This window comes from Megalops cyprinoides, chromosome 2 (assembly GCF_013368585.1).
Source record: "Megalops cyprinoides isolate fMegCyp1 chromosome 2, fMegCyp1.pri, whole genome shotgun sequence".
NCBI lineage: Eukaryota > Metazoa > Chordata > Actinopteri > Elopiformes > Megalopidae > Megalops > Megalops cyprinoides.
In genome coordinates this window covers 32506808-32529276 of record NC_050584.1, presented here as the reverse complement: position 1 = coordinate 32529276, position 22469 = coordinate 32506808, and the positions used below count along the sequence as shown (strand labels likewise).

Here is a 22469-nt window from a genome sequence, read left to right as displayed (position 1 = left end):
TTGACCATTGAGTGAGTTTTAGGTAGCCTTTGACAATGCAGAGCAGAGAATATTATCTTCCTCTCTGACCTTTCCAAGCCTCCAGACACACAAACATCCCGCCAATGTCCAGCGCACAATGGCCACACCGTTTACATACAGCAAGAATGTTTATCCCGCAAGCATTTGGTTATAAACTCTTGTTTATTGATGGTTTTTCTTTTAAAGGAAAATATGAAGAGCTTTGGACTGGGTATGGTGTGTGACCAAACCTAAGAACAGATGTCACTTTCTGAATAACCACAATATTAATGTAGATCGCTTAAATCCTTGATGCTAAAAGAAAAAAAAACAATGTGAAGATAACCAGCAGCTTCTTTGTACCTAGATAAAATCCCGCAATGTATCAGTTCACGAGCAGAGAGACGCAGGGACAGTACCAGGGAATAGAGATGGCTCCTCGATGCGAGGGATCTGTCTGTTGAAAGACTAAATACTATACCACAAAAAGCAGAGTGACCTACCTAAGGGTTGGAGAAGGGCTGAGAGAGGAGGAAGACAAGAGGTGGAGTCGAGCTACACTGTAGTAAGTGCAATACAGCACTGCACAATGCAGCACTGAATACAGGCAAGGAACGAGATGAGAGTGAAGATATTCTCTTCGTCTTCTTCACGTCACTCTGACACACCAAAATACAGAGAAATCTACTAACCAAGATGTGTACCTGCTGCAATGAAAGAACAGTATAGTTTACGGGGGGGGAGAGATACCTTCTCTCCATAAAGCCTCTGCAGTCTGCTTTGACTGCCAAGGTTAGAGCCGTGCTGCAAACACAAACAAAACTGGCACAAACTGGTGAGAAGGCTATGTTACTGAGGTAATTTACAAGAAAAGAAACTTGTGATTACGCAATTGCAGTATAATTCTATTTCTTGAAAACAATCCATCTCAAATGTACCCTTTGACAATCACTTCAGGTACCGTAATGCTAATAAGATTTGGATAACATCTGTATGATTGTTTTTCAGTGATTAACAGTGGGGTCAGGAATATGTCTGCCATATGAAGAGAGAGAGAGAGAGAGAGAAAAAAACAAAGTTCATGAGAGTGCAGACAATGTACATTGTGTTCTCATAAGATATGGTGCCCTACATATTTATTCAAACCCTTAACTAAATAGGAACAAAAAACAGACTATAAAAGAAAAAATTGATTTGATATTTTTTTCTGCTTAAAACATTTTTAAATGTTGTATTTTGTATTTTGTAAATGTGCAGAGAAAATTGATATTACTCACAAAAGCATAAAACATCTTAATTTTTTTGTAAACATAACAATCCAGTATGTAATTTTTTCTTTTATGGCACAGTTTTTGTTAATGAGGGGTATGAATAAATATGGAGGCCATTGTGTGCTTCCAAGGTAGACCTATTTGAAATAACAACTCAAACCCACTTCAGAAAGGGACATAAGAGAGCCACTGCCATTTATTAGAAGTGCCACATAGGACACACCTCGAAACACAAAAATGTACCACCATACTACTGATTTCCTTTTTATCAGCAATGACCCCTTAATCCTAAGACTAAGAGACACTTTGCCAATAGATCAGTTGATAGTATAATGCATGTAATGGATGATACGGTGCTTTCTTCAGTGACATGTCCTAAACTCAGTGTTACAATCCCAAAATACAATGTCTCTACAATTAGCACCTCATAATACCAGAGCTGGGGTAAACTCCATTTCAGTTCAGGCAATTCAAGATATTAATTGAAACTCAACGCATCAATTGCAAAATCGTTATTGAACATGATCACAAGAGTGATTTTCAATTCATGAGTTGTAATTCAATTCCTAAATCAAATTTCAATTAACTCCCTGAATTGACTGAACTGAAATGAAGTTGGCCCCTACTCTGTATGATACCTTGTTTTCCCGCTCGAGCCAGCATGTATTCATTATCAGAGAAAACGTAATTTTAAATAACACAGCCTTATCCTGTTGAACGTAAAATCAGCTGATGTGTCACCTCATTTCGACGTGGGAGGGTGGGCATTCATGTAAGTGGGTGTGGTCAGTACAGCTGTGGGCCATCCCAAAAGAACAGCCTCAAATTCTCCATAGGGAGTCAATGAAGGTTCTTCTCATGGGTAAATTTACCAGATACAAGAGCAGCACCCACTTCTACAGCAAAATGTCTCAAAGAAAAGCATGTGTAACACAACAAAAGCACACCCACTAGGTGGAGGCACAGTTCATCTCCAACATTTCATGGTTTTCATATAATCATATTCATGTGTTTGTAATACTGTGAATTTTTACCATTCTGTTGACTGGATCTTCTTTCTCCTAGCCTTTTAGCAAGACCAGTCTAAAACATGACCCAGGAGAGCAATTAGGATGCACACAGGGGAAATGACCCCACATACTTGTTTGTCCACCAAGGACTCAATCTCTCCCAATTGCGAAAAATGTAATTAAATACACTTTAAAAGGCAGGGCACCCCATCTTCATGGAATGCACAAATAAAAGAACACAACTACCTCAAAACCAGAACATTTAAAACTGTCCAAAAAGGATAGAGTTTAAAACACCGCAGCTGATACTTCTTCCCAGATAGGAGCAAAGTATGTACACTGTTACCTGGACGGAGACACTCCTTTAGAGCAGTACCGAGGGGCGGTGCAGGCTGATAAATGCACTGTATCTTTGCTGTTTACATGGTAAATACATTCAGGCGTATGAGGAGGGCACCTCCTCCAGAGGTACATTTGGCATAAACAGTTATCTTTTCCCCATCTGTCTCAGTAGCACATGTTCAGTTCCTTGTATCCATTAAGCTGTGTTTTAACCGAAGTGAAATTTCGCTTCGCTTTCCTCGCGCGAGTCTGATCGCTTGCCTGAAAAATGGACAAGCGAATTTCGTGCCACGTCACAGCAAGCATTTTTGATTACACCAATGCTACTGCTATTAAGTTTGATTTGAGATTTGTGGAAAGGGAGCGTGGCTTCTAGCCCTACTTGAAGGTGATTGACTTTCGCCAGGAGAAATTTTCACTCAAACATTTTTTAACTCAAGAGAACGCTCATTTCGCCCACTTCACGTTGCTCGCAGTTTCACCGCGATTAACTCCGCCCATTCGCCTCCTGCCTTTGACTTTTCATGCATTCGCGTCGCTTGTGAATTTCGTGTCGCGTTCGGTTAAAACACACCTTTAGTGTTGCTCACTTGCTGCTTGTACTTATCAGAAAGTTTTTGTCTGCAATGTTCTGAAGAATAAGGCTTGCTTCCATATTCCTTCTGGGAAGTCCTTTGGGTAAGAAGGCACACGCCAAGGATCACCCTTTCTGCCTGCTGGAATTTCAGTTCAGAAAGAAGCGCTGGAGTTTTTTTTGGGGGGGGCGGGGGGCACTCAACTTGTGAGCAATTCTCTCTGTGTCCCAGCTTTGATTCCCCAGAAGTCATTTGGAAAGGGAACCCCATAAAGGTCTCAGATCCCATTGGTCAGGTCTGTTAGGACTCCTGCTTTCACCAGCTTGCGCAGGAACTCCTTTTCTTTTGATATATTGTGTGTCCATGACTGCAAGAGAAGGACAAGGAGAGAAAGACTAGATCAGAATTTGTGACATAAAAATTCTGGGAAACTGTCAGACTGATTTTGGTATGCGATACATACATACATATAATTCTGTATTTAGATCTGTCAATATAAGCTCTGCATACTGAGCAACAAGAGACAATAACTACTTTAATGGATCTCCATTGTGTAAACAGGCCACTGAATCTGTGAGGGGACAACTGTACCATTTGATCAAAGCCACTGTTCTTCACACACAGAGCAGCTCATTGAATGCAGGAGATGAGAAAGAAAGGATGATGATGCAATATGCTATAGTGCACTGTGCATGTAGGGAAATCTATCTAAATATTCACTGAGCTAAACATTAAAGACAATAGATAATAACATTAAATACTCCAACTCTGTAAATCAAAGTGACTGATGACATTCAGTCCAACATCTGCATAAAATTTTCATTTCTCTGTTCTGGTGGCATATGGAGGAAAACCTGTCCCGAATCTTCTTTCATACCGACTGGAGGCTTCCCATGGAAAATGGTGCAGAGTATTCTTTCCCTTCTTTCAAGCCCTGCTTAGGAGCAAAGCTGGTATGCTGTCAATCAGCCCGCTCATCAGGGGGTTTTGTGGGGCTCACAGGAGCTGAGTGTCACACAATAAAACTCCTGACTTCTGAGTCCTGTGAGAAGCTCCTGCACTGTGAGAGAGCTGATCAACATGACTGGCCAGCTTTGGGGGAGTCCTGTGTAAACATTCCACTGACCTTACTATTGCCACTGTCAGACCTGGGCTAGGCTGACTTTGTGCTTGCGACTGCCCTGCTATGGTGTCTGACTCAAACCAAGCTGGGTTCCCACGGAGATTTCCTACCTGCACTGTGCCTGCAGTGGCAGCTGTGTGAGGGGCACCTCACAGTGCCCATGCCCTCCACTGACAGGGGGACTAGTGCTGCCCACAGTGCTGACAACACTGCAAAGGGGTTCACGCTGCAGTCTGACTGGTTCTCAGGTTCCTGTTTGGTGCCTGTCTCTTTGCTTTCGCTCTCTGTTTCTCCCGACCCTGGGTTTCCCTGCACTACCCATGGAAGCATTTAGATGTACCCCAAGGCAAGGATTACCTACTTTTTCTAATTCTAACCTGCGACTCCAAACCTATGCACAACATACGAAAAGAATGCTAAAACTCTTGGCTTTCACCACATAGACTAAGGGCACATTTGTTTGGTCTTGCCTCTTCTATCTCACTGACACACTTTGTACATATTATGAAACACCAATGCTGCACATAGTACATACATGTGACTGCTCTGCCAGAGTGAATATCACTGACCGTGATGCTGTCAAGAGCAAGATTCCAAAGACCTAAATCCAAAATGTAAAGCCCCTTGAAAGCAAATCAGTTATTTGACTGACATGAATGTTCTAAGGCATTAAAACTCTGTAATGGACCTTAATGACTGTGGCAATTTCAGTTCACATTCAAAATAATGTTTCCAGTGGCTTTAATTTGCCAAGAGACTATGTCTGTTACAAACAAATCAGTATTGTATATGTATGTAACTACATAGCACAATTTAAGTGTAAGAGGAGTTTGTGTTAAATTGTACCCTCTGATCTGTCTGTTTTTTTTTTCACTAGAGGTCAAGATTCCAATCAAGTTTATGTATTGGAGGACTACCTTCAGCATACCCAAATAAATTGGCCAAGACAGTCCAGTAAAGGAGCACAGACAGAGAGAGAGAGAGAGAGAGAGAGAGAGAGAGAGAGAGAGAGAAAGAGAAAGAGAAAGAGAAAGAGAGAGAACCAAATATTTTTTCCTCTTCTGAATGTGACACTTGATAGCCAACCAAGTTGACGTTTTTGCTGAAAGAACATACACGTCCCCCGAAAAACATGGGCCGGCTGCAATACCCCACAAGCCCAGGCCCCAGGGGCAGACCCAGACAATTACACTGCTGTCAATAATGCATGGCAGGCCAGCAGCAGGGTTGTGTAGCTGCAAATTGAAACACAAGAACAACATGTGTCAGAGGAGAGAGTCTGCTGACATGGGACAGGGCCAGATTGCATGTCTGGGGTGGAGAAGGCACTCGTACCCTCCACAAAGACTGATTTATGAGGCTGCATAACGGCATGCACTTGTGAACCTCTTCGGATCCCCTTACAGGTCCTCTCAGGAGCTCCACATTGCACGCCTCTCAGCTTCTCCCGGGAACCTCCCAGGCCCTTCACTGCTTAAGGGGTATATTAATTAACAAGAAAAGGTCACCATAAACTGACCCTGTACAGTGTAAACTGGGGAAAAACCAAACAGTAGGATGTCAGCTGGCAGCAAGAGAGAAACAGAAAATGCTCTCAATGTGGAATTTGGAGTCCAAACACTGGCCGATGCTCGGCCATTCTGAACTTCGAGTGGGTGTATATTCCAGTAAAGTCCACACAACAGCAGACACCTGTGACAGAGTCATGTGATATGGCAGTGGGAGAGGAGCCAATGACTCAGTCTTCAAATGCTGGGATTCCATTCAGTAGCTGTTTCTATTTTGAGGAAAACCTGAAATTTTTGCACACTCCAGATTTGAAGACCTTAAAACCAAGGATTATATGGTAAAACTGATTAGCTCTAGCGGCAATCCAAAGGAAGTATGTTAATGCTATGGCTTTGAGGGAAGTTCTTTGCAACTGGCATACCTGAGTTGCAGTGACACCCAGAATGCCAAACATTCAGGGCAGGGTTTTTTGTTAATATTTCTTGTTTCTTTCCATTGTTAATGCTGCTGCTTTGAGGACTCCTACAGAAGCCCTGAACCAATCCCAGCAAGTGTGTTTTCTCACAAAGCCTATAGACATCTGTGTATCCTCTTTACACTGACATGGGGGGGGGGGGGGGGTGTACAGTAAGAGCCTGGTACAAAGAACTGCTGCAGCACTGAACCACCTCAGCCACACAGGCTAAATATCTCCTCAGTGCAGCCAACACACAAAATGTAACCCAAGCCCCACTGTTGTCTGGTGCAGGGATTAGGTGGCATAGGTGCTGAGCTGTTAAGAAATCTATCAGGGAATCTTAAGGAAATGGCCCTAAATCATGGTAAAGATGGGACAGCTCTCTGCTCAGCAGCACCATGTTGGGTAATATATCACTGGAGCAAGGAGCTAACAACTGGCAGCTGAGGCATGCTTTAAAAAAGGCCTAGCGATTTCATGGTTAAAGACGGCCTAGACAAAGTGTGGCAGTTTGACGGTGACAGTTTGGATAAAGAAGGTCAGGCTGAGCTAATACTTAGATTAGCACATCGAAACTTCATGTGACATACTTCTTTCCATTTGTGAGTTCATAAAGTACCTCTTTAATGGCAGACATCTTGACCGTCTCATAGTAGTGCAGCGGGGCGTGGGGGGTGCTCATGTCATACCCAAATCCAGCCACGGCTACTTCATCGCAATTATGGAGGGCCATTGTTATGGCAACAGTCCCCAGTGTTGGAATATTCTGTAAAACACAGAAGGCAGACATTAATTTGTGGACACACAGTGCCTTGGTTGCATTTGAAACGTGGACAAGACAGTTCATTGAAGTGTAGCTTCGCATCAAAACACAGCATCAGTCACAGAGTTATTGTAAAACTGTACACTCTGAGAACATCTTGCCCATTTTCCCTACCACAGTTTTCGGGATGACCATATAACTGTTGAACAGATGTTGTGCCAGCATGTTTGCAGAGGTATGAAGGACTGCGCGGTCATTTTCACACTTTAGGCCCAGAGGTTAATGGCCACCCCTGTGCAAAGCCTTACCAGTGCAGGGCGGAGTGGTGGGGCTAATTCCACTCCCTGGTGGCAGCGTGGAGGCCAGTAAGAAGCAGAACACATGGCATCTTCAGCACAGAACCGCAGCCACCCTCTTCCACCACAGGCCCCATCTCCACAGGAACAGCAATCACGCAGAAGGAGGGGGGCGCGTCTGTGATGGTGTGACCAGAGGTTCTTTTGGCCCCGCGACAAGGTAGCCTGCTGTTCGTCTGCATTCCCTTTGTTCTGGGGTAACGTTCTTCACTCATCTTGAACCTCTGTGATTACAATTGCTTCAATTGCCCCCCTTTCTCCTCCCCCACAAAGACAGCCAGTTTGAGGGCATTTTCCAGTTCTGCATCTCCCTAAAAGAGGATGTAATTCTAATCATTAGACCACTTGGCTTTGGAGCCCCAGGCAGCACTGGGGCAGGTCAATGGAGCCCCTAATCACCAGCTGAAGAGAGGCTGAGCGTCTGGGTCCGTCAGGTGGGCATTAAGCCATCAAAGGGGAGGATGTGTCAGGTCGCCTGCCCTGATCAGTCCCGTATGAGCCTGCTTCCCGCCTGCCTCGCCCCAGGGGTTTGGGTCGGTGTGGGGCGCTGGTCCTTCACACCACGTGCTCCACACATGCTCAGGGTTCAGCTAGGGGTGGCCTAGTGGTCAGGCCTGGGGTTGAAAAATGACCCCAGTGTCACTGGTGGGCTGCTGTCTCCATGCATCAAACAGCGGGAAATCGTCCACTATAACAGCCGCGGCTCAGCATGACAGATCAAGTCACGCAACGCTAATGCAGATAGGATGACGAAGGAGCGGGGAAAAAGACGTGAACTTTAATTCTGGGTTCAACTTTCACAGAAGTCTCATAAAGTTCTCCTGTTGTTACCGCTCCATTTCCTGTAATTCCAATGATTTAAGGCTCTGGCATTCTGGGACATTTATGCCGTTCCAGGTGGAAACAGCAGTGATGGGGCTCACGCTGGAGGTGTATCTGAAGCATGTCACAGACTCTCAGTTACAGCCTATTCCCTCCACTACACCTCCAGGGCAACTCAGTGCTCTGCAGCACCTTGTAAAGGATGGACTTGATGCAAGCATGATGCAAGCAACTGCAGAGGCAATGAGAACTGGGATGTCAGTCCTGACACAGCCGGTAAGCACAGGCTACCTGCCTGAAGCAGCTCATAGCTCTTGGACCACAGAGGCCCAACAATGTGGACCTTGGCTGACAAGGTAAATCGGAGGAACAGACTCTCTGTGTGAAGAAGACTGCTGTGGTCGGACGTCTTTGGAGAGTTAGTGCCGCTAAAGCCGGGGGGGCAGAGGTGGGAGGGGTCTGAAAGGAGTATCTGGGTGTTACCTGGTGTAGGGGGGTGTGAAATGTAAGCAGAGCAGCCACCTACTTTCCCCCACGCAGACGTCACTCACCCCTTTCCCCATGAGCCCGTTGTTGTGCGGCAGGCCGATGAAGTGGAAAGCTGCCTCCTGGATGAAGTAGGGGTTCAGGATGCGCATCTCTGATGGCTCCCGCGGGACCTGCTGGGCGACTGACTTCCAGAAGCCCTCAGTCACCCTCTGAGAAAGTTCGAGAGAGAGGGAAAGAGAGAGTAAAATCAGTGACAGTAAAATCATGAATACAGCCACAGAGTATTAAAGAGCACTGCTCGCATAAAAAAGCAAATAAAACTCCAAAACTGATATTTCATATTGATTGCAGACTGTGCCTCTCACATTGCTTTCTTCCTTTCAAAGCTGCGGTCATTAAAAGTGCAATAGCTTCCTTCAGCCAGGTGACCCAGGCCAGGTGAGGCAGCAAGAAGGGAACACATCAGACCATGACCTCTGTGGGTGTTCTGTGAGCTTTTGCAGCCCGGGTCCTTGCATATCAATTACTGGGGAAACTCACTGGGAGTGCAGCTGAGCAATTTTTCAATGTCTCCTGCATTGTAATTAGCCATTAAACACTATAGGCTGGCCAAGTGACAACAGCCTTGATAGCAAACAGGCAAACAGCCAGTCAGGTCATTGGATTTAATAGAAATCACCTGTACAAATAAATCAATCTTGCCTTTGATATTCTGAATAAAGGGAGCAGCCACTGAACATGGCAAAATGCTTTGAAATGGCTTGGCCCTTTGCCAGTGGCAAGCCCAGGCATAAACCATCTTTTATGTCAACAGAGATTCCAGTGACAACACAGGACAATTGCAATGGGGAAGTCTACTCCTCAACTGACACCCAACACATTCTCAAACAAATGAGATTTCGTAGGCTGAAGTATGTACGTCTATGAGACGAGTTCACAAGTGTTAAAGCCAACAGTGAGAAAAGATACAAGCAAGACGTTTGTTCCTGCGGTTGCCTGATTTTTCAATCCCCCCAACTTAGAAAAAAAATGATGACCCGCATTTATCATTTACTATAAGGTCTAATATGAGAAGTGATATGTTGTGGAGTCCTGATTTTAAGGCTACAGGCAAGTAGTTCCTTAACAAAGAGCCTGACGTTCTCACCACTGTTGCTGGTTTTCTGGCCACTAGCCAGAATGTGCCTGTGCTCTGAGTGGCTGCCCTGCGGATGCTGACCATCTTTGAGAGGAGTTATGATCCAGCGTCAGCTCACCGAGTTTAACTGCCTCTACAGCAAATATAGGACTGAAGAGAGGCCCAAGTGTGGAGCGAAATCAGATAGAGGAGAGGGACACCATGTCCCGCTGACCCACAATCACCCACAAAGGAGCAGACATGTGATTAGTTGATTATAGAGACAGCCTCCACTTGGATTACTGAACTTTAATGAAAGTAGACTGCCAACAATGTAGCTCCATTCTCAAAACACAGCCCACAGTATTTAAAAATGGATCTCACCATGAGGAAGTCCATGCACCATGGCCTAGACATTTTTCAGGGATCATAAATGGGGATTGATTCAGAACTGCTGACATGTTATCTACAAATTTCTAATTAGATAACAATGGAGCGGCAAGGGGCAGGACTAACAAAAACATCCTTATGGAATCCTGCTTAATTTCCTTGCAGATCTGGCTGTCTGAGGCGGGGGATGGCGTAACAGATAGAGCAGGCTGACAGATTAATTTCTTTAAAATGACTTTCCCAGTCACAGTGTATAAACAACGCTTTCTCTTTCTTCAGGATTGAGCAGAAATGTTTACAATGATGTGGGGGGTCCTGCCTCCTCGTGGTACTGTTGTAATCTAAGTAAAGCATGTGAAGCTTTTAATGGCTAAGCTACTACTTGTCAAAACGTCCAAAAGAATGAATATAGGACAAAATAAAGGTGACAGCACAGTGGATTAATAAGTTTTCTCTTTAGATCAGCCTCTTGTAAATGTTATTGCATTATTATATCTCAGACTAAGCAGAATGTGATGCAATCAAACATCAGCACCTGTTAAAACAGCAGTTCATCTGAAAGGTGATGACTGTGGCAGCTGGGAGAAATTAGTGGGGAGGCTCACTGCCTTGCCTCTTCGGGAGAGAGAAAGAGGGTGGCAGGGCACAGGCACGGATGCCTTTGCACTCAATCACTTCTTTTACACATGACTCAACGTCTGCATTCCACGAAGATAGTGATGATAGTGTTGAAGTGAAAATATTGGTATGTGTGGCTGTTCATGTCTTCTTGAGGAGGGAAAGCACCATGTCAAAGACAAAGGGAAGGAGCAGGTGGACCACATCTACTAAAAGGACAGGGGTGTCTCCTTCCTCTATGGTGTGGGAGCAGGGCAAATTAAGGCCCCTCAATGTGGACAAGCTGGCTAACACACATTCAGTCTGGGAAACAGCTCTGGCACAGAAGCCTATTTATAGAGTGCATGGGGTTTACCATTCTGCTCACATCAGAGATTGGTGCTGTCTGCTATCTCTTACTGAGATATTCCCCAGCAAGAGTGGCCGGCTCCACTACTTTCATAAGCCATGTGGGGTGCTCTTATGAGTCCCCGAGGGCAATAAACCACATTTACACTCCTGTAGAGGGATAGACCAGAGGCTTTTCTAAGGAGCATGAACAAACCACAGCATTTCTTGTACTGCAACTTGTACTTACTTTTTCAAAATAACCTGCTACACTTTTAAATACATTGTGCTCATTACTGTGCACATTAAAATATGGTGCAGTGCTCATTTTTCTTCCACAATGTCATCCTGTAAATCATATTTCATATTAATGTAGGAACTGAAATTAGTTCTAAAGTGATTCCATCACAGAAGTGCTTTTCCTATTATTTTTTGCATCTTTGTAACACAAGCCTGGCTAATTAACTACGCTGTTTTATTTGAATCTGATTAATGGTCAAATCTCATTTTTTGTTATGATGGAATTAATATATTTTGTTCCTTTGAGCCCCTCAACTGCACACATCTGCGTATTTGTTTTATGACAGAAATCCCATTTATGAAAGCTGCAAACACATTTAATAACTGTACTTACACACACACAACACCTGGTAGAGTGTTATGAAACCACTGGCAGGCCACCAAATTCCAATTTGGAATTCAGCCTTGTGGCGGCTGGAGCAAAAGGAATCCTGATGGGTCAGCGCTGCCATTTTCCAGGCTGTGCTGTTTCACGATGCAGGAACGCTAACAGGCGCCATGCTCCTATTGCACCCTAAAGCCCCCCTGACCAGCCCAACAATGGAATGCCAGGAGAGTGACCCATTGGGAAGCCAGCTCCAATATGCCCCTCACAAGCTTCCTGCACGGCTGCTGGCTGTAAAACCTGAGCATATAAATTCACCAACAGCAGGGGAGTTTCTGGAGTGACTGCCTTTCCCTTTCACTCACTGTGATCCTCCTCCGGAGGACCCTCTGCAATGGAAAGAGCTAGAGAAAAGTCAGGATGACCCAGCGTAGCTGGGTGTTTGTGCTGCCGTTTCTCAGCTTCCCTCTGCCTACACAGCAGAATGGGGTTACAACAGTATTTATAAATATTCAGTCCTGTGACAGTCTTTCCTCCATAAACAGCACAAGAAGAAAACTGTAACGAAAATGGAAAAAAAAAACTGAAAATCAGTACTGCAAAGATGCAGTCATGGACACCTGAAAAAGTCACAAAACATTTTTGATTCAAACATGAAGGCACAGTAGAACTGCTCCATCGTAGCATTGCCAAAACCTGCAGAGCAAACCCACAAAGAGTCTAAAGGGTGGACCAGGGCCATTCAACCCTGAAAGGCCTTACTGCCTGGTTCTGGAGCTGTCGTACCAGTAAATACCGGTGCTGGCCCTTCCCCAACATCTGTAACTAACACCAGAGTCTGATGATAACCATAAAATGTCTTGGATTTGAGACACACCATGCTGCAGGTGATAACTGGGACCAATCTAAGCGGAGAGGATGGGGTGGAACCACAGGCCAAGCCCTGATGGAGGCAGTTAAAGCCCTTTAGGATGCTGCGGTTCATTTGTGCCCACTGTCCAGTAAAGAGTTCAGGAACAGCGTAAAGGAAGGGGAAGGAGGTGATGACTGGGCTTCCTCACTATACAATATCCATGTAGTATATGCTCAGAGGGAGAACCAAAGTCACTAAAACTGTGGAAGGACGGTACCATGTACAACCAGGCTACAAAGAGTACCTCTCTAGATTTGAATATTATATATGTAATATTATAATATCCAGGGGCGCAGGAGAGATTTCTGAAGTGGGGGGGGTGGCAAACTGTGTGCAAAAGGTCTGAACTTTCAAGCTTATACAACTATGCTTGATGAGGCATTTCGCGTAATTTGGCCTAATGGTTTAACACTCTAAAAGTCATGATAGCCAGGGCAATGTAAAAATTCAGTTATCAACAACAAATATGTACTAATGAAAAAAGTCCTGTGAATTCTGACTGAAACATTAGACTAGCCTTCTCCTCATCTCCAGTCCAGCAAGTCCCGCTCTTATTTTGCATTTATCACTTCAGGCAAGTGCAAAACTATCATCTTTACTAATTTAGGCTATTAGAGATTATTCTCCCACTAAAATAATAAAGCTGTAAACATGTCATCATATCTGAAATATGGGGGAAATGTGTTGACAATTGCATTTAACATAGGCTGAGTATATGTAGAATTTATGTCTACTTACATTGTTTGCTTTGTGAACAAATGCAGTGATTGCTTTTTGTTTTTTTCATTGGCTTCATTTTTATCACTTTTTAAAATCAATATCACTTTTTAAAATCGCCTGACCATGTGATCATAAGGATATCATTTGTGATTACATCTGTGACAGGCACAACGGAGGCAGCTCAGTTCCCAGCTCGTTTTAGGACCCCCGAAACGGCGGAACACTAACAGAAGGGACATATGCATGAAGGTAACCCAAGTGGCAGATTTACATGTTTTTAATAAAAGATGTTTGAAATAAAATGTTTTAGAAACTAAAATCGGTGTATGAGTTATTTATCCTCCAGGGCATTGTGATAGTGAAAAAAAATGTTGAGGTTAATAGCAATGCATACACTCTACAATGTCTAGCTAGCAAACGGGGTGAATGGGAGACAGCAGGAAATGCATGTGTTTGGTGTTTGAGTGGACTACAGCAATCACTTGCCACTAGTAGCTTAGTTTGTGATGGTCGTCACAGTAGGCTAAGTTTTTTTTTCCTCAAACGTGGGGGGGATGGATTGGGGTCCCTATGAAACTGGGGGGGGGGGCATATCCCCCACGCCCCCCCGCCATCTGCGCCCCTGCCACCAGTGCAATATAAGTTCACATCTTCTGCTATTGGTGGAATATCCTGTGTAACTCCAGTGCAATGGGGAAACTTATTCTGAAACAGTTATTGCCAATCATAATGAAATGGCCATTGGAATGGAATACATTATAAACTTTATTTTTGTCAGTCTTTATTAAGTGAATATAATGATGGAGCTTGAAATTGAACCATCACATAAGAGGAGGAATTTCTGAGGCAATGGAAGTCTTGGTCTGACCACTATTGTCCTGCTTTCGGTGAGAACTGGGTCACACTTGTGTTCCTTAAAGGACAGCACATGACCGTTGTGTTCCACACAGAGAAGAAGCTGTACCCTTGTCTGCAGCATTTCTAAAACAGGTGCGTGCTCCCACACATAAACATTTGGAGATACTGAACAACCAAACTGTGATGCTGTGTTCTTCCCAGCAAGGATGATTTAGAATTTATTCTTTAAACTTGGCCCTGCAAAAAAAAAAAAAAAAAAAAACTACTGTAAATAGTTACTCGACAGCAGAAGGGCTCTAAGAGGCCAGACTGTCCAATCCAGGCCAGCCCCAGCTGTGGGCATAAAGTACATTATGTGGAGTTTGGTTACGGCCAATAAACATCCTACCTCCTGATAAATAGATTAGAATACAATAAGACTGCCACTACAAAATATAAGCATGATTTTGCAATGTATCTTATCAAACTTGTGGAATGACGTGGCAGCAACTGCCAACAATCGTGGCCCAAAACTCTAGGAAAATGAAAATGGTGTCGTGAATATGGATGGATTTTTGGGCCATTTTGCCTTATGGCTAACTAGTACTAGTTAGAGGGCTTTGGAGGATTACCAGCACACCATGAAGCACAGGGTGAAAACCATTGATGGAACAACAGAAAGGGGTGGTTCATCTGGGGTGGAAAAAATGATGCCGCAGTAAGTAGTTTAATGAAAGCAATACCCAAGGATGAGGCCTAGAGAAGGGAGGCCAGGGGCATTAGAAAGCTGATGAAAAACAAGGAGTGCAAACAAAGCCCTTTAGAAAAGAAGGACCTTGTATCAATATACCTGGGGCCATTATAGTAATTAAGGGAGGCTGGTGGAGCATTCCTGACTGGTGCGTGGCTGCAGTTACTGGGATACCTCTACCTCAACCACTCCGAAGTCCCATCTCCCACACTGGCTGCCACTTGTAAACCACTAAGCGCTAACAAGATTTACATAGCACTGTTACTCCGAGGCCAGTGGTCTTAATTGACAGCATTCCCATGGTTGTAATCCAGTTGCGAGAAACATTCTGCTCCCTTGCACAGCAGTTCTGGTGGCTGGCGGAGCAGGAAACCTAATCCTGTACCACATAAGAAGCAGCTGCTGCAGACAGTTGGGGATCCATCTGGAGGCAGGGAGATGTTCGCAAGGAAACCAGGTTCACCCGCATACCCTTTTACACCGGCGCAGCGAAGACTTCATTTACCCCCCACCCCTGCTCTCTTCAATGAAGAGAGGAACAACCACAAAACCTTTAATCCAATGCTGATTCCTTTCTGGGAGATGTAAATGTTGCTTTCATGGGGCACTTTCAACTGTCCTCACAATGGTATTAGGGATGTACTGAATGACTGCAGTCTGTTTCCATCATTCACCGGCAAAGCATATCGAGTTGAGCAGTCCTGGCATGCCTTTGTTGGACTATAGTGAGGGAAGACTTGAGCGGAAGGGCTCTTCATCTAAGAAAATTTGACTAAAATCCTACCTGGGACACGGCTAATGTAAAAACATGCGCTTCATCAAGACAGCTTTAATCAAACCAAAGAATATGTATATGAAGGGGTTCCTTTCCTTTAGATGAAAGGATGATGTGTGATGATGAAGTCAAACCATTCATATATGATTATAAAACTGAAGGGCAGTGTAAATCAGACAAAAAATGAGAGAACAATGCAAGTCAAAATTCCATTACATATTTCATATGGTGAATAGTTTGTTATCAGTTCATACAATCCAATCTTAAGGAGGGTTCCAAAGAACCTAAGCCTCAACTGTTCTCAACTCAAATACCTACTATGCAAGCAGAAACAATTCCCTATATGGTCAGGTTACAGATTATGACCAGTTGTGATAAAGGTTTATTGAATTCTGTCAAGCTTTGCCTTTACCATGCTTCCATCTGTTTTCTTATTGTATGGAAGGAAGAGGGTCACTCTCATAAGAATTTATATGACAGCGCAAGGCAGATTTTCAACTATGTGTGGTAACTTCAATAACCATTAAATAATTACATATCTTTCCTACCCAGGCAAATTTATGAGGAATACAAAGACTGCACAAGAGGAGAGCACCAATATCTGAGGGATATTTTTCTTTGTCACAGAGCAGTTTTGTGAAAAAGAGCCATATTTTTTTTGCATACTTCCAATCATTCTTTAATTTTGGATTTCATAAAAATTAGCTTTACTGGAACTCATTTATTTTGTTTAGGTAGCAGGTTAAATGCAAGGGCAATTTGTGGCAACATGTTCGCTATACTGCACTGGCAGGTGGTAGGTAGGTATCATGTTAGCCAAATTAATTTGTTTTCATGTTAGACGTACATCTTTTCTACAGAATAAAAACAAACCAAAAGTAAAACAAATAACTCCTTGCCCCCTGCAACACACCGTGTTGTCCAGGACAAATTTGTTTGATCCTAAATTTTGCATTCCTTCATTAGTATTGGACTCAGATCACAGCTGTACAAATACAATATGAGAAACAGAAGCCAGCTAAGACAAGTGGGGTCATGAAACTCTGCTGATCCAAAACATTTGAGAACTCCAGATTTGGTCCAAATATGAAAAGCCCTAAAGCATGAACCTCAGTCTGAAGAAAGCCATTGGACTGCAGTGAAATAAATTTGAGCGAACTCTAGTGAAGGTGAGCTACTTTAAAGCAGACACACCGCACTGTGTCAAACACTTCGGGGCTTCGCAGCCGCAGATGCAGGGTAGCTGCAGTGACAGATGGGACAGATGTTGTCAGCTGTCACCAGCAGCTGATCAGAAGGGACCCGGCAGGCAGAGGCCGTGGCATTGTAGCTAGGGTGACCAGTGACAGTCCCATCTGGGCGGCTGGTGCACATGTGCAGTGCACATGCTGTGCCACCAGCCAGACCCCCGCACAAACAAGTGCACGTTTACTGAAGGCTTGCCACAAATAGCTGCAGAGGCGTCTGCTCCAGCCGCAGAGAGCACAACCTCAGGACCATGCCCTGCAGTCAATGCACTATTAGCCGTGACCACTGGGAGGGGTTCTCTTCAACGTCCCTACTGCATGGAACTATTAACATCACACGCACTCTGTGTGTATGTGCGTATGTGTATGTGTGTATGACCTGTGTTTCATCTCTGTGACCCACAGAGGAATAATACTTTTGATAAATGTTTGCCATAATCACCACCAGGGAGGGAGATGGAAACATGAAAGAGAAAAAGGGCTTTCATTTCAGGTATACTCATTTCATCTAGATCAGCCTGCTTTGGAATTTTTGTCTACAACTCTTTGTTAGGAAGAGCTCAGAATATGTCGACTTTCTGCACTGGTGTAACCCCTGCCTCCTGAGCAGAGCTGTGTTCCACTTTTTTGACTGTAGGAATCCCTTGTGCGGGACTGTCACCGTATTTAATGAGAACATCCCGTGGCTACCCCCTCCTCCCACCTTGTCACGGATGCAGCTTTGGAGGTATCTGGATTAGGGTTGCATTAAAGGGTTTAAGGGCCCTATGGAAAGTGCCTCTCTAAACCCAGTTTCATCTGTCTTTCTAAGGTTGGACAGCACATGTACAAGTCTGGCGACAGAGGGTTTACAAGTACACACCAGGCTGGTCCTTACCCTGGCTCACAGTTAGCTTGCCGCCTTGTCATCTCAGGATGGAATGACACCATGGCTTTACCAATGCCTGCTCTGATGTCTAACCCATGTGACAGAGAGCAGTCTCACATGTTGGTTTTGATGCTTCACATGATGACTTTGATGACTTTATGCCTGTGCACCAACACCGACACGAAAGACAGCACTCCCTTGCATGGCTGACAAGTATTCGGGGTATTCTTTTCCTAGAAATCAATATTTCATGAAGATACCAATGCTGAACATGTCACAAGGAGCACCTTTACTATCTCAAAAGGTAGACAGACAGAGTTACACTGTATACACATATTGCATGGGATGGGTCATGGTCCTATATTAGATCAACACAAATTGTACAATCTTAAAAAAAGTTATTTCATAAGCAACTTGAAATTACTGGGGTAAAGCTAATCGTTGACACTGTGATAGAGACAGCCATGAAAGAGGTCAACTGAGGTCATCTTTGAAGGAAAAAGTACAGATAAACACTAGCTTTGACTGTTTGCACAGACTACCTTAAACAATCAAGCCAGCTGGTTGTTGGTGATCAGTATTTACACAGTCCCCACCACATGCTCCTAGAATTAAAAGGGGTGACTAAATTAATGAAGGAAGTTCTTGTACACAAGATCGATAACCCTGTCAATACATTCATTGAGAGTCAACTTGCTTGTTCATGAAAATCAGTTTAGAACTTGCACCATGCATGTCAACTAGTCTTAGAAAATACTGATCCGTTAAGCCAATCATCCATGACCACTATCAGCTTTATGATATGGAATGATCTGTGTAGCACTACCTCTGAACTGACACTGAAAAAGAGGCCTGTATTATTCCAGTGGCCTGGCAGAAGTGAGGTGTGATGTGCCAGCTATACTGAAGCACTTCTTTAGAGCAAAAGAAAACAAACAATAAATTGTGTCACTCCAGGAAAACAGAGACTGTGGGTAGGATCAGTGAGCTAGCAGAGGAGTGAGCTGGTGTGTTAGACACATTTCAAATAAGCGGTGGTTTTCTTTCAACACATGGCCCATAGGCGACAATAGTGACACCTTGGAGTGGATGTCACAGGTCAAAGACAACCAAATATTTTCTTGTATGAAAATGATATGTACAGAGATGTACTCTGGAAGTCAGCTTTCCTTGCTTATTGAATTCATGGATGTCCTTCATAGCTGACTGCTGCCATAGTGTCTAAGCATCTACCAGTCACTGTGGAAAGCAATACAGCTTTCAGGTCTTTTATTATGGAACCATGTACAGTCTATTCAAAAAACAAATGAGACCAGGTGTCCCTTACTTTGATTGTTGCAGAGAAGCCTAAAACCCCCAGGATAACCTTTACATTATAATCCGTCAACGATGGGTAAAAACTGTATACCTAGTAAATATGCTGTTTTTTTAATGGAATTCTGTTCTGTGTGTTAGAGGATAGTATTAGGTCCAAGTGATCACCGGGTTTAAAGCTCATATAATGAGCATATGATCCCACTGCTAAACTGCTAAACAAGGCAAATCCAACCAGTACAATTTGGAATTGGCTTGGTATTTTGGTCAAGAAAGCAGGGTACCCAAAAGATGATAGAAACAAAAAGGACTGTATGCTATTGTAAAAGACATATGAATAAAGACACAAAACAACAGACATTACCTCTTCTACCAAGGCATTTCATCTGAGCAATACTGTGGCCGCTCGAGTGAACAGAGCTGTAATCCTAACAACAAACTAAGTCAACATCAATCATTTTGGGGACATCTTGTGTGGACACACATAAAGCAAGTGATGTTTACAAGGATCGTAAAATTCTAGCTAGAAAAGTCCTGGACTGATTTTTTTCATTGCTGGTTTTGAGTTATAAACCTTTTCATTAGGTAACTGTGGAAGACTAATTTGCCATCACCAGTGGAAAATACTAAATTACTGATAATTGTAAGATAATTGTACTTTAGGAAATCTGCAGTGACATTATCATCATGGAAACACTTCATTGAGCTGCTCAGGGAAGTAGAAATGACACAGGAGGGGGTTAAAGGCTGAACGATTCACTTGCTGCAACAGAGCACACAGTTTTCAGTACAACTTGCACTTGGGATTTGTGTCAAGAAGAGATTTTTGCCATGGTACCGTGGAGCGCAGCACATCGAGACACTTAGCAGACATATTCTGCGGCACTGCTGCCCACCACTCTCACTGGAGGTTTCACAATGAACCCGGCACTAAATGAGGGACGGCAGAGCCACGTATATCAGGCTTTTCCAGGAGCCCTCTCAAGCAAATAAACAATGGAAAGTACACTAGAGTCCTTGCAGTTATCACCGTCTTTGTTTACAGCTACTTGTTTGTCCTCTCTTTCATTTGCAAGCATGTTTCAGACCCATTGCAAAGACCAAAATATACCAGCAGGTACAGACCTTAGAGGAGCGTGCCTTGAGCAGTGAATCATAAGCACTGAAGCACTGATGGATAAATATTTAGGACATTTCTGTGGGAGAGAGCATGGCCTTAGAAGAAATCATACAAAGTGAGCAATGCTTCGTGATCCAAATCTAACCTTGTGAGGTTGAAATAATGAAGGGATTAAAGCAGACTGAGGCAGGAAATAATGGATTAAATATCTACCTAGCCTCTCCTGACAGGACAGATTCTGTGGATTATGTGGTAAATATAAAGAAATTCCACAAGAGTAAAACATCAGGGGTGGCTGATTCCATACAGAATTTTCTCAGACTTTCTTTCCTTCTTTAGGGCCTTTTAACGCTCTAGTTGCTTTTCTGTCCTGATCAGTCACCTTTCTCCTGTCTGCCCTGAGCCCAAATCAAAAGACACCAAAGAAATAGGGAACATACATACACACATACTTTGTATTAAGACCAATGCTTTGAAAAACCTCAATGAGCCCTGACAGCAGTGTCACGTCCAGTACTAGTGATGCGCACCTAACATATGCCGTTCTGAATAGTGGCAACAGACAGAAACGAATGCCCAGCCAACCTCGTGATGTGGCCACCTATGTGAATCTCCTCAAGCCAGATCAGATGTCAAATGTTACAAGTCAAGCCACATCATAGCTGCTTTATTTTGTGGCTGTGATTAAAGGAAGCAACTCATGAAATGAGTGATCTTCAGTCATAGACTAATTGAGCTGGTGTCTAAAAGTAATGACAGTACCTCACTTTACTACAGAGCGAAAAGGTAAGCAGTCCCTACAGCATCTGAACAGTGCCTGTTCAGTTCTTGTTGAATTCCAGAGTCATTCCACAAAGCTGGTGGAGTCTTTAAATCACAGATAACCTTCTTTATGACCTCTCTGGTCAGACCTATGGTATATAAAGAAAAGAAGATTTTTTTAAATGGCTCAAGCCATTTCTGTCTAGTTGGAACAAAGGCTCTGTTCTTGCCAGGTTTCCATTCACTTAATTCCACATGAGCATAACTGCTCTGTGAAAATTATGAATGGATTTGCAGATTTTTTTTGCATGTAGTGAAAAAGGGATATTTTACATGAATAATGATGAAAAATTTAAATAGCCTTTTGTGTATGGACTGAAACTGTTTTCCCGCTATATATAAATAATATAAAAATAATATGGGCATGCGAAGAAGGCCTTCACCACCTCTCCCTAAGGGCTATTGTGTATTAATCATTGGGTAATTGCCAACATGTGCATACAATTTGTAAGGGAACCAGCTGATTGGATAACGAGCCACACCTTACTGATTGACACCTGATTAAACACAGGTGTGGCTTGAGAGTAGGGGAGGGCTCACTTTGTCCCTGCTACTGATGTGCGCAGCCTGGTTTCCTTTGTTTTGTTGTCTGATTTTAAAATAAATTATTGTTTCTTTTAACCTTTTGTTCTTATCCTTATTTGTTTAAGAGAGAAGTATTGGCCAGCTTCTCTACAGGACAGCAGGGCAGCATAGTAGTAAGGGGCAGGGCTGGTGGCTTGTTTCCCCACTGGGGCACTGCTGTTGTACCCTTGGGCAAGTTGCTTAAACCACAATTGCCTCAGTAAATATCAGCTGTAAAAATGGATAATATGTAAAAACTGTACCTTATGTAAGTCACTCTGGATAAGAGTGTCTGGCAAACAGGTATAATACATTACAATAATGTCACGTAATATGTGGAAATCCCCAAAGCTGGATGTACACTAGCTTTAACTTGAGCCAAAACTCTTCATTGAGAAATACAGGCTTACAAAATAATGCTAAAATATGGCCACACATTCTCTTATTCAAACCACAGTCAAAACAAAGCCCTGAGGTAAATAAATATTGGCATGCATTTTCACGGTATCTCTTGAGCTCAACAGGCTAGGTGAATGGAAGAGATATTTACATAGGCTAGCTTACAACTTTAAAATCAGGAAGGTGGCGTTATCACAGACACCTGAGACTTGTAAAAACACTTAAAACACAGAAATTGTTTCTAATAATAGGAAACTGCTTATTTCCCTTCTTGTGTATTTTAAGGTAGTGTTCCTGCCCTCGTTTTCATGGCCTCACTTTTCCTACTCCAATTCAACGCAGCAT

The 22469-nt window shown here is 43.4% G+C and overlaps 1 protein-coding gene across 2 annotated transcripts in view; it reads right to left on the bottom strand.

Moving 5' to 3' along the window:
- Positions 1–1371: 1371 nt before the first annotated feature.
- The window catches only part of LOC118772440 (CMP-N-acetylneuraminate-beta-1,4-galactoside alpha-2,3-sialyltransferase-like), a 75989-nt gene continuing 54891 nt past the window's right edge, over positions 1372–22469 (bottom strand). For both annotated transcript variants that reach the window (XM_036520765.1, XM_036520766.1), the window contains 3 exons: positions 8780–8926; positions 6907–7053; positions 1372–3565 (listed from right to left, as the gene is read on the bottom strand). In XM_036520765.1, coding sequence (XP_036376658.1) covers positions 3476–3565; positions 6907–7053; positions 8780–8926 — 384 coding nt within the window. In that variant the 3' untranslated portion in view covers positions 1372–3475. The remainder of the gene's footprint in view (positions 3566–6906; positions 7054–8779; positions 8927–22469) is intronic.